General features: G+C 51.4%; 1 protein-coding gene across 3 annotated transcripts; it reads left to right on the plus strand.

Annotated features, from left to right (window-relative positions):
• Positions 1 to 1,198: 1,198 nt before the first annotated feature.
• Stoml1 (stomatin like 1) lies at positions 1,199 to 8,871 on the plus strand. 3 transcript variants are annotated; one of them, XM_021207044.2, is made up of 7 exons: positions 1,199 to 1,374; positions 2,708 to 2,814; positions 4,583 to 4,732; positions 4,965 to 5,168; positions 6,676 to 6,871; positions 7,261 to 7,476; positions 7,935 to 8,871. In XM_021207044.2, exons 1-7 carry the CDS (start codon positions 1,242 to 1,244, stop codon positions 8,126 to 8,128), a joined length of 1,200 nt encoding a protein of 399 aa, XP_021062703.1. In that variant the 5' UTR covers positions 1,199 to 1,241; the 3' UTR covers positions 8,129 to 8,871. The 3 variants fall into 3 exon arrangements, with proteins under 3 accessions (XP_021062703.1, XP_029399654.1, XP_029399653.1); XM_029543794.1 differs by having other exon boundaries at positions 1,238 to 1,252; XM_029543793.1 differs by having other exon boundaries at positions 1,349 to 1,374; positions 2,125 to 2,814.
• Positions 8,872 to 10,500: the final 1,629 nt, after the last annotated feature.

Here is a 10,500-nt window from a genome sequence, read left to right on the forward strand (position 1 = left end):
GTTTTTCGAGACAGGGTTTCTCTGTGTAGCCCTAGCTGTCCTGGAACTCACTCTGTAGACCAGGCTGGCCTCGAACTCAGAAATCCGCCTGCCTCTGCTTCCCAAGTGCTAGGATCAAAGGCGTGGGCCACCACTAGCCCAGCTTCAGCCTGCTTTCTTAAGGAACCCAGGACCAGCAGCCCGGGGTTGGCCCCACCCACAATGGAATGGGCCCTGCAACATCAATCATAAATTAGGAAAATGCTCTTCAGGCTTGCCCACAGCACAACCTTGTGGAAGCATTTTCTCAATTGGAGTTCCCTCCTTTCAGATTATTCTAGCTTGTGTCAACTTGACATAAAGTTAGCCAGCTTAGCAGTCATAGGCAGAGGAACTTAGAAATGGGCTATGGCAGGGATCCGGGGAGGCGAGACTGGGAAAGATTCGTCTCTCCTTGCTTTGTAAAATGGCCTTCTGCCAGCCTCCCAAAAATCCTACTGGAGTACGTTTTCTACCTTCATTTGGGCTTTCTGAAGCCACGGAAAGACAAAGCTATCTCAAGTGCCTGGATCAATGTAATGCTGTGTCTCATGTAATGCTGTGTGCTGCCACCGCCGCCGCTGCTGCCACCACCACCATCCACTGCCAGGATTCCTGGGGTGTCTGCATGTGAAATTTTTCTTTTATACCAAAGTTGGAGCCTTCTGACTTCAACTTATCCACAGTGACTTGGATCTGCCATCATTAAGCAAATAAGAACAGGACTCTGCACGACAGAAAACAGGCTCTGTTTTCTTGGCTGTGAGGAAACAAAGAAACAAAAAATGACCAGTTTGCTGACCACACCAGAAGAAATTCTACATCTGGATAAGCACACCCATAACACATAAGTGTGTTGAGTTTGGAGGAGTGGTTTGTGGCCAAAAACATTTCCCTGCTTCTGGAGAAAACGCTTCTGTAATGCCCCTTTAAAGCCAAACTTCCTTGCCTCCTTTCCTAAGGCCAGGTAGGAGGTGGTCAGGAAACCTCAAGATCCTCAACCTTAGAACCCAGGCCACATCCCCAAACTGTACACCCGCCGTTCGGTCCTCCCAGCGCAGGGGGTGCTGTGGGGCGGCGGGCATGGCCCCAGCCTGATTCCTGATCCCACACTGTGGTGCGAGTGAAACCGGAAGCAGTGGAGACGAGGAGGGGCGGAGCTGCCACCGGCTGGGCAGGGCAGTCTCCCAGGGGAAGATCGGGGCGTGTCTCGGTTAGAAGTCATGCTTGGAAGGTCTGGCTACCGGGCACTGCCCTTAGGGGATTTTGATCGTTTCCAGCAGTCGAGCTTCGGCTTTCTGGGTTCGCAGAAGGGCTGCTTGTCCCCAGAGCCGGGCGGCGTGGGGCCGGGGGCCGGTGAGTGGCTGCTCAGCACAGCGGACAGAGGGGCTAGTCAGTACCCCCAAGACCTGTACTTTCTGCCTCTAGGAGGAAGGAGATTGAAGGGAATAGGATATGAAGAGGGTGCCAGACAAGGTTTCGGGATGCTACCACCGATTTGTTCTCCCTACGGCACCAGCTGTAGCTTTAGAAGCCGCGCAGCCCCATCTTCCCGAATCTTAGCCCATCCCGTTACTATTTCCAGGATAGCCCATCATGCTTAGAAAGAAAACAGAACCCTAGGCAGAGGAAGCCACAACCCACAAGGCATCTGTAGAGAAATGGAAAAAGAGTCACCCTAGGGTAGCAAGCGCAGGGAGCAGGAGTCTCCTGTGTCCTGGTGAAGATGCGTGGAACAGAAAGCTGGGCCTGCAGGCTGCCTGGATTGTTTGCTTTGGCTTTCTCACTCCAAAGCCTGACCAACCTTGGCTATCCGGGTCCTCTGTGGTTCTGGATTGACGGTGCATTGAAAGCTTTGGCATTGCTGAATGAATCCCCCATTTTCTGCCCCGTTCTTAGGATTGCCTCTGACCAAGGATTCCTCCTTTCCTGAAGAGGTCAGGAATTAGTTTATGACTTAGACTGTCCTGCAGGCAGGGGCTTCTTGAAGGATAGAACAGATGTCTCTTGTCACTTTCCTGTCTAGGGCTGGGGAGGAGAGAGCAGATAGCAAGCTCACCCCCAGATTCTGGGCCTGTTTGCTCAACACCCATTCATGATTCTTAGTTCTTCAGGCTTCAGAACCTCAGAATCCTTGACTTGAGCCTCATCTTCCCAGCCCTTCCCTCCAAACGGCTTGAATTGAAGTGATATATATATATATATAAAGACTAGAAAGGTAGGGACACTTTAGTCCCACTGTGACTGTTACTCATGAGTGTTAGTTTTATCCTTAGTAGCTGAGGCCTTTTCTCTGTAATGACCCCTTGAAAGCATACTTGTGGGGCAGCCGATAGAATGTGTTAACACCAGCAGTGTCCGCTCCACCCCGCATGAGTGCTCTAGTCCAGGTTTGGGTGGGCGGTACACATTAGGCAAGGGCTTGTTGGTTCGTGCTATGTCCAGCAATGAGAAATCGAATAGATCGTGTTCTCAGATTCGATGGCTCTCACCTAGGAAAGAAAAGTCTTGTGTAGGGTGTCGTACGGGTTAGTTATGATGGAGGCCCCTAACTCGCTATGGGGAGCCTCTGGGGCAGAACACAGGCAAAACATACACATGGCCCACTGTACTCTGGGACACTGTGCCTGAAGTTGTCCTGCCAGGCCCAGCTGGTGTTCTGTGGTTGCTTCTGCTCTTTTGTCCCCAGACACGCCGGAAAGCTGGCCCTCCTGTCTCTGCCATGGCCTCGTCAGTGTCCTGGGGTTCTTGCTGCTGTTGCTCACCTTCCCCATTTCCGGCTGGTTTGCTCTGAAGGTAAGGCTGGCTGGATGCTGTGGGAAGTGGGGAGGCACAGTGAAGGCTTTGAGGAGTGGATTCCCCATATTTGGCCTCTAAATGCTATCACACCTCTAGGAAATTGGTAAGGCAAGGGTTGTTCATTTTATAATGGCTCATCCTGCTTGTCGACTTGACATGCCTGTGAAGAGGGAACCTCAACTAAGGGATTTGCTCCTGTGGCCACATCTTTGGGGACATTTTGATTGCTTGATTAGTGTAGGAGGGCCTACCCCCCAGCCCCCGTGGTGCAGTCCCTAGAGAGTTGGGCCTGAGCTAGCTGAGCAAGCCCATGTGCATGTCAGGTGGGGGACTGGGAGTTGGGGAGTGCGGGGGAGGGGGAGACAGCACTAATCATCCTTCTGGGGTCTCTGCTTCACTTCTGCCCCCAGTTTCCTGCTTGAGTTTCTGCCTTAGTTTCTTCCCTCAGTGATAGTTTGTAACCTAGATGCCAAATAAATTCTTTTCTCCCCAAGTTTCTTTTTCTTTCTTTCTTTTTTTTTTTTGGTTTTTCGAGACAGGGTTTCTCTGTGTAGCCCTGGCTATCCTGGAACTCACTTTGTAAACCAGGCTAGCCTCAGACTCAGAAATCCACTTGCCTCTGCCTCTGGACCCAAGTTTCTTTTGATCACAGCAACATGAGAAACTAGGGCAGTTCCCATCCTTCAGATGGATAAACTGAGGCCCAGACTGAACCGATGGCATCCCGGGAGCCAGGAAGGAGCAGAAATTGTTTTCTAGGTCCTGGAATCTGGACATATATATTCCTTTGCAAAATCATCCTCCCTTTGGCTCAGGTCCAATTAAAAGAAAAGCACCCAACATACCCAGCAAGCTGGAATAATGAAACTCAGGTCTCGCTTTCCATAACGGTTGCTTGATAGGTAAGGGCAGGTGACACAGATGGAGTTGAACAACACATCTGACAGCTCCAGGGTAGGTGAAGCCCAGGCAGGCTTTCCCCCTTGGCATGGCTTAGACAGTGAAGTCCCTAGAAAGCCTCTGTGTTTGTGAATCTAGAAGGGAGCACTGAGGTGAAACCAAGTCCTACCTCTACAGTCAGTGCCATTGAAGCAAATGTCCTGTGACCACGGCTGGGAGACCTGGCCCCTCTGGCTTTTAGTTCTCAATTTAGACTTAGCCGTTTATCAAGGAGAGCCAGGGATCTGAAAGTAGTGAAACCATCTGCCCAGGGCATTCATCAGAGCATCCTAGCCTCCTCCTCCACTAATCCAAGAGCAAACAGTTCTGTTGAATGAGTCATGGGTAGCTTTGGGCCCCAGAGGTGAAGTTTCCCTGATCAAGTCAGTACTTGTAGGGACTAAGACATGGCCCATCACTGAGCTCTGTCTTCCGATCATGCCCCTTTCACTGACGGGCAGGTCTGTCTCTGAGCTTGGTGTCGCTCATCTAAGCACAGCCCAGCGTGTTAGTGTTCTTGTCACTGTGAGAGTCCAGAGAGTGAGCTTGGACTGGCTCTCAGCTTCACGAGTGTCAGCCTTTGGTGGCTTGACCCAGTGCGTTCGATCAGAGCATCACAGTGGTGAGGGTATACCACAGGAAGCCCTTCACCTCATGGCAGAGGAAAAAGACAGATGGGAAGTGGCCTGGGTTGACTTGTGGCCTACACTACACACACACACCAAAGGGCATTCGACTGGCTGGGTAGAGAGGGCAGACCTGGCTAATGACATCGGCCAGCCAAGGCCGACCACTTCCAAACCCTTTCCTTTGCCGTCCTGACTAGATTGTGCCCACCTATGAGAGGATGATTGTGTTTCGACTGGGCCGGATCCGTAACCCCCAGGGGCCTGGCATGGTTCTTCTCCTGCCCTTTATTGACTCCTTCCAGAGGGTGGATCTGAGAACCCGAGCCTTCAACGTTCCTCCTTGCAAGGTGAGAGGCTTCTCAGCTGCCCTGCACAAAAGGAGTGAGGCCTGCCCATGGTGAACTGTGGACAGGCCAGGGCTTTGACCTCTACCCGACTCCGTCTTCTTGGAGGTAACATTTTGCATTTGAGGAACTGGCTGACAGGCTGGTGGGTCAAGGTGAATAGTCTGGGTGGGTACGACCTCCCAGGAGCCTCCAGCCCTCTTAATGTTCTCTCTATCGTGGTCTTCTGAAACAGCTGGCCTCTAAGGATGGGGCCGTGCTGTCCGTGGGAGCTGATGTCCAGTTCCGCATCTGGGACCCAGTGCTATCCGTGATGGCTGTGAAGGACCTGAACACAGCCACTCGCATGACAGCCCACAACGCCATGACCAAGGCCCTACTCAGAAGGCCACTGCAGGAGATCCAGATGGAGAAGCTCAAGATCGGTGACCAGCTCCTGGTAGGTGGCTTCTCACAAGGTGGGGCCCAGGGTCTGGCAGCAGGGCCTGGCTCTCTCTGCCAGGTCTCTTTGAATGACGACCAGATCACTGCATTTCAACACTATAACCGCCTGAAAAGACTCTAGGTGAGACCCCGAGTTGAGAAACAGAGGGTGGCCCGAGTCGTGCACATTTTGAGCATGTGTCCTGAAAATAAATGCTCTAGTGGAAACTCTTGGGCCACTGCCTCTGACTGCTTTGTTTTACACTTCACAGCCACTGCAATCATGGCCCTGGGCCTTGAGCCCTCCGCAGCAGTTTCTGCTCTGGTGGGTGACAGGAACAGAGTCCTCTGCGTACAGCCAAATGCTTGGTATCCCTGTACATGTGGTTCTATTGGCTTTTTTTTTTTTTTTCTCCTTGTTTGGAACAGAACAGAGACATGGGAACATTTGAATCTTTTTCCTGTCCCTGCTGTATATATGAGAAATTAGGTACACTGGAATTTATCGTCTTTCCTGTGTGCTACGCATGTGGTGGTATGTCCCTCCCATATCCAGCTTATGCTTTCTGTTGCATAGCCTAGCATTTATCCACCTGCAGCGAGCACCCACACTGAGCAGGGTTCAGCCCTAACAGTGGTTTTCATAGCACAGTAGTTGTTTTGTTTTGTTGTTTTGTGGCAATGCCAGTTGAGGATGGAACCCCGGGCTGTGAGCATCCTAGATTCTAAAACTGAGTCCTCTGGCCCCAGGCCCGGCGATTTATGGCTTACGGAGTCCCTGTACCTACCCAGTGGCAGCTCAGCTTCCCATTTTCATTATGAGAGGGCCCAAATTTGTCATTTTAGTGGAGGAGGGGGACAGAGGCTCAGAAATTATTCCACTTGGTTCTGAGGACCATTCATGGTAAAGGACAGTGCTAGGCCAGCCCAACATGGGCTCCTACCCCTAATCCAGTGTTTAGCCAGTACAGCTCAGGTAAGACGGTGCTACCAAATTTTCCTCACACAAGCACAGCCCATTGTAACTCATCTTTAGGAAGATAAAATGTGCAGGGCAGTGGTGGCACACACCTTTAATCCCAGCACTTGGGAGGCAGAGGCAAGCAGATTTCTGAGTTCAAGGCCAGCCTGGTCTACAGAGTGAGTTCCAGGACAGCCAGGGCTACACAGAGAAACCCTGTCTTAAATACACCCCTCCAAAGAAAAAAAAGGGAAGATAAATGGATCTTTTTGTTTTGTTTTGTTTTGTTTTTTTGAGACAGGGTTTCTCTGAATAGCCCTGGCTGTCCTGGAACTCACTCTGTAGACCAGGCTGGCCTCAAACTCAGAAATCCGCCTGCCTCTGCCTCCCAAGTGCTGGGACTAAAGGCGTGAGCCACCACGCCCGGCTTGGTTGGTGCTTCTTGCTGAATCCCCAGCAGGCAGCTTCTCCAGCATGGATATGGGACCTCTATATCCATGTGTGGCTACAGTGAGGTGTTTGGAGAAGATGTTCAAGGGGGTGCTCTCCTCACTGCCCTCAGCTGGAGATCAATGACGTGACCAGAGCTTGGGGACTGGAGGTCGACCGTGTAGAGCTGGCAGTAGAGGCTGTGCTGCAGCCACCGCAAGACAGCCTGGCTGTGCCCAGCCTGGACAGCACCCTCCAACAGCTGGCCCTCCACTTGCTAGGGGGAAGTATGAACTCAGCGGTCGGACGTGTTCCGTCCCCAGGGCCAGGTAAGGAGTGTGGTGTGCTCTTTTCTTCCTGTCCCTTTGGCTTAGCTGATGTAGTCTACCGCATGCCTAGAGCTGACCAGAGTGAGGGCTTAGAGAAGAGCCCAAGTGTGCAAGTGTGTAGAGGCCCTAGGTCGCCTCTGTGAGAAGAAGCAAGGGTAGCTGGAAGGAGGGCTGTGTGTTCCAGGCCAGAGTAGCTCAAACACATGGGTTTGGGCTGTTTGCAGGGAATCAAGAGGCAGCTTCTTAGGAGAGGAGGCAACTTCACAGAGGATGAAGGGCTGTAAGAAGAAACTTCACAAAGGGATGGAGTGATCCCAACCTTTTGCAGAGCACTGACCTGTTCTCTATCATCTCCCCCTGCCCCCCAACCCTGTTGGCCTCCTGTGTAGACACCTTGGAAATGATAAATGAAGTAGAACCTCCTGCCTCTCTTGCTGGGGCTGGGACTGAGCCCAGACCGAAGCAGCCCGTGGCTGAGGGGCTCCTCACTGCCCTGCAGCCCTTCCTGTCAGAGGCACTGGTCAGCCAGGTTGGGGCCTGCTACCAGTTCAACGTCATCTTGTCCAGTGGCACCCAGAGTATCTACTTCCTGGACCTTACTACAGGTGTGGCTGTCCTCTCTGTCTTTCCCTTCCCTTCCCAATCAGGTTGCTTGCGTTCTCCCCCATGGTCTTTTAAAGACTGTCCCCCTGCTCGTGACAGCTGTTGGGAATGATGAACCCATAGTGACAAGCTGGACTCTGGTTTCCCTGGGATGTAAGACAGCTCAGTTTGATAGCCAGGAGCCCTCATATATAGCAGGGCCTGTCACATGCCTGGCTCTACCCCAGCACTCCACCTACTTGTCACTGGCCCACCTCTACTCTACTGCGTGCACACTCGTGTGTGTGTGTGTGTGTGTGTGTGTGTGTGTGTGTGTGTGTGTGTGTGTGTGTTAAGTTCTAGCCCACATCCCCAGCTCTAGAACTTGAACTAACCAGCACTTGCTCCTGTTAGTGGGATGTGCACCCCTCCCCTCCCTACATAGCATCCTCTTACTGATGCTGATGCTGCCTCTCAACAGGACAAGGCCGAGTGGGACATGGAGAGCCTGATGGCATCCCTGACGTGGTGGTGGAGATGGCCGAAGCAGACCTGCAGGCCTTGTTGAGCAAGGAACTTCGGCCCTTGGGGGCCTACATGAGTGGGCGGCTGAGGGTGAAGGGTGACCTGGCCGTGGTCATGAAGCTGGAGGCTGTCCTCAAGGCCTTGAAGTAACCGTGTTGGTTGTCCATCAGACACCTAGCCCTGAACCTGGGGCCAAGGCAGAGAAGCCTCTTGGAATAGGAGGCGTTGGTTTGGGCCATGGAAAGCTGAGACCTGAAAATGTTTCAGGCCCAACAAGGAGCCCGGGAGGCTGGGCGATATCTATGGCTGGTCACAACTGAGTCAGGTGTACTGCAACTTAGCCTGTGGTAGTTCTCTGGACAGGCCTTTGCACATTCAGTCCCCAACAAATGCTTAGTCCTGAGTCGGTACCCAGAGTGAAGACAGAGAGCCTTCACTCTGATAACCTGAGACCCAGCTGATAACCTGACCGGGGAGACAAGAAGCACAGAAGCAGCCTGAATGGCAGCCTGAGACCCAGCTGATAACCTGACCGGGGAGACAAGAAGCACAGAAGCAGCCTGAATGGCAGCCATGTGAAGGATCAAAGCACATGGATCATGGCTCTGACATTCAGGGAGATCAGAGGGAAGGGAATCAAGAAAAGGGCTACCACAGTGGTTCCAGGCGGCCCTGCCTTCCTATTGGCAAGCCAGAGCAGGCTAGGTGGGTAGGGCATGCGATAGAACAATTTGCTTTTCTTATGGTCTGCTCCTGAAGACACCAGGTCTTATCCTCCTGCTCCATCCTGCATGTTTGAGGAGCTGGGCTCAGGGCAGCATGTGGGGGAGCCCTGCTGTTCTGTTCTTATAAAGGCTTGGAGCCTCCAACAAATAAATGTGGCATTTACAGTGTGGGATGGAGAAGTGCAACTGGCTGTGGGGTATGGTGAGCCAAGGAGGGTCTGCACCGTGCTCAGCCAAGGGCCAACGCTAGAGGCTGGCACAGGCCCTCAGAGCATGTGGAGCTCTTCCTTTGGGGTGTCTTACAGCCCTGGAAGTCAGGGTGAGGTACTGTGGGCTGCTCTATGCTTCTTTGTATAGTGGGAGAACAGATACTTCTGGGTCTTGGATACTTCGCTCAGGATAATTTTTTTCTAGCTCTTTCCATTTGCCTGCAAAGGTCATGTTGCAATTTTAAAATGTATTTATTTATTTATTTTATTTGAGGGATGGGTTTCTCTGTAACAGCCCTGGTTGTCTCTGAAACTCATCTGGTAAGACCAGGATGGCCTCAAACTCACAGAGACCCTCCTACCTTTGTCTCCTGAGTGCTGGGATTAAAGGTGTGTGCTACCATTCCCAACAATGTCATATTTTTAAAGAGCTGAATAGTTCTCCACTGTATAAATGTACCACATTTTCCTTATCCATTCTGTTGTTGGGAGACATCTGGGTTGTTTCCAATTTCTGGATATCATGAATAGAGCAACAGTGAACATCTCTTTTCTATGTTGCCCCACTTCCCCACTGGGCCATGAGCTACCTGTAAGCATTCAGCTGTCAGTGCCCTGCAGGGCGGCTTTACCCAAGGGACCCAGGTCTTTTTCTGTGTTCATGCTCAGTCCCGTGGTAGCTGCTACTGTACCCAGGGAAGGTGTCAGCAGGAAAGATGAGATCATAGCTTTAAGAAGAACTGAAACAGGGCTGGGCATGGTGGCACATGCCTTTAATCCCAGCACTTGGGAGGCAGAGGCAGGCGGATTTCAGAGTCTGAGGCCAGCCTGATCTACAAAGTGAGTTCCAAGACAGCCAGAGCTATACAGAAAAACCCTGTCTCAAAAAAAAAAAAACAAAAAAAACCCTGAAACTCCTTTTTCTTTATGAACTTCAGATTAGTACACCTGTTCTGGGAAATGGAAACTTCGTGGGTATCTGTGTGGATGTAGGTAAGGGCTACACCAACCATTATTGTAACCTAAGTGGGCACCTCTGTGGGTGTGGCCAGCACGCCAGAGGCATACCTCACAAGCTCTAGTGCCCCTGGGCTAGGAAGACAGGGCGAACTGGGCAGTCCACATGGGAGGAAGCACAAAAGTACCTAAAGGGTCAGTCAGAAATCTTCCCTGAGCCTGCCAGTGGGTAGAGCGCTAAAGAGGGAAAGACAAGACAAGGAGACACCCCATTAGAGTGCAAGTGGAAGAGACAGCCTCTAATTTGAGTAGATGGAATTGAAATGTTAGGACTGAGTGTGGGGATTCTGAGCAGATGGAAATTGTTATTATTGTGCACTTTCTATATCCTGATGTGCACTGGGACAACATTTCTGTTTATCCTATCAAAATAACCTAGTGAAAAATGTTAATGGTATCTCCTTTGATAATTGATATGTAAATATGATGTGGTACTTTGGTGTCATTTTAAAGTAGGTCTTTCTGTATTTTTTTTTTTTTCAAGACAGGGTTTCTCTGTATAGCCCTGGCTGTCCTGGAACTCACTTTGTAGACCAGGCTGGCCTTGAATTCACAAATCCACCTGCCTCTG

This window comes from Mus pahari, chromosome 10, assembly GCF_900095145.1.
Source record: "Mus pahari chromosome 10, PAHARI_EIJ_v1.1, whole genome shotgun sequence".
NCBI classification, from domain to species: Eukaryota; Metazoa; Chordata; class Mammalia; order Rodentia; family Muridae; genus Mus; species Mus pahari.

What these genes read in the sequence shown, in the direction of transcription:
- Stoml1 (XM_021207044.2), top strand. Translation starts at nt 1,242, where the DNA reads ATGCTTGGAAGGTCTGGCTACCGGGCACTGCCCTTAGGGGATTTTGAT. An exon ending in TCAACGTTCCTCCTTGCAAG is followed by an intron (nt 4,733 to 4,964) that starts GTGAGAGGCTTC and finishes CTTCTGAAACAG; the next exon opens with CTGGCCTCTAAGGATGGGGC. An exon ending in AGATCGGTGACCAGCTCCTG is followed by an intron (nt 5,169 to 6,675) that starts GTAGGTGGCTTC and finishes CACTGCCCTCAG; the next exon opens with CTGGAGATCAATGACGTGAC.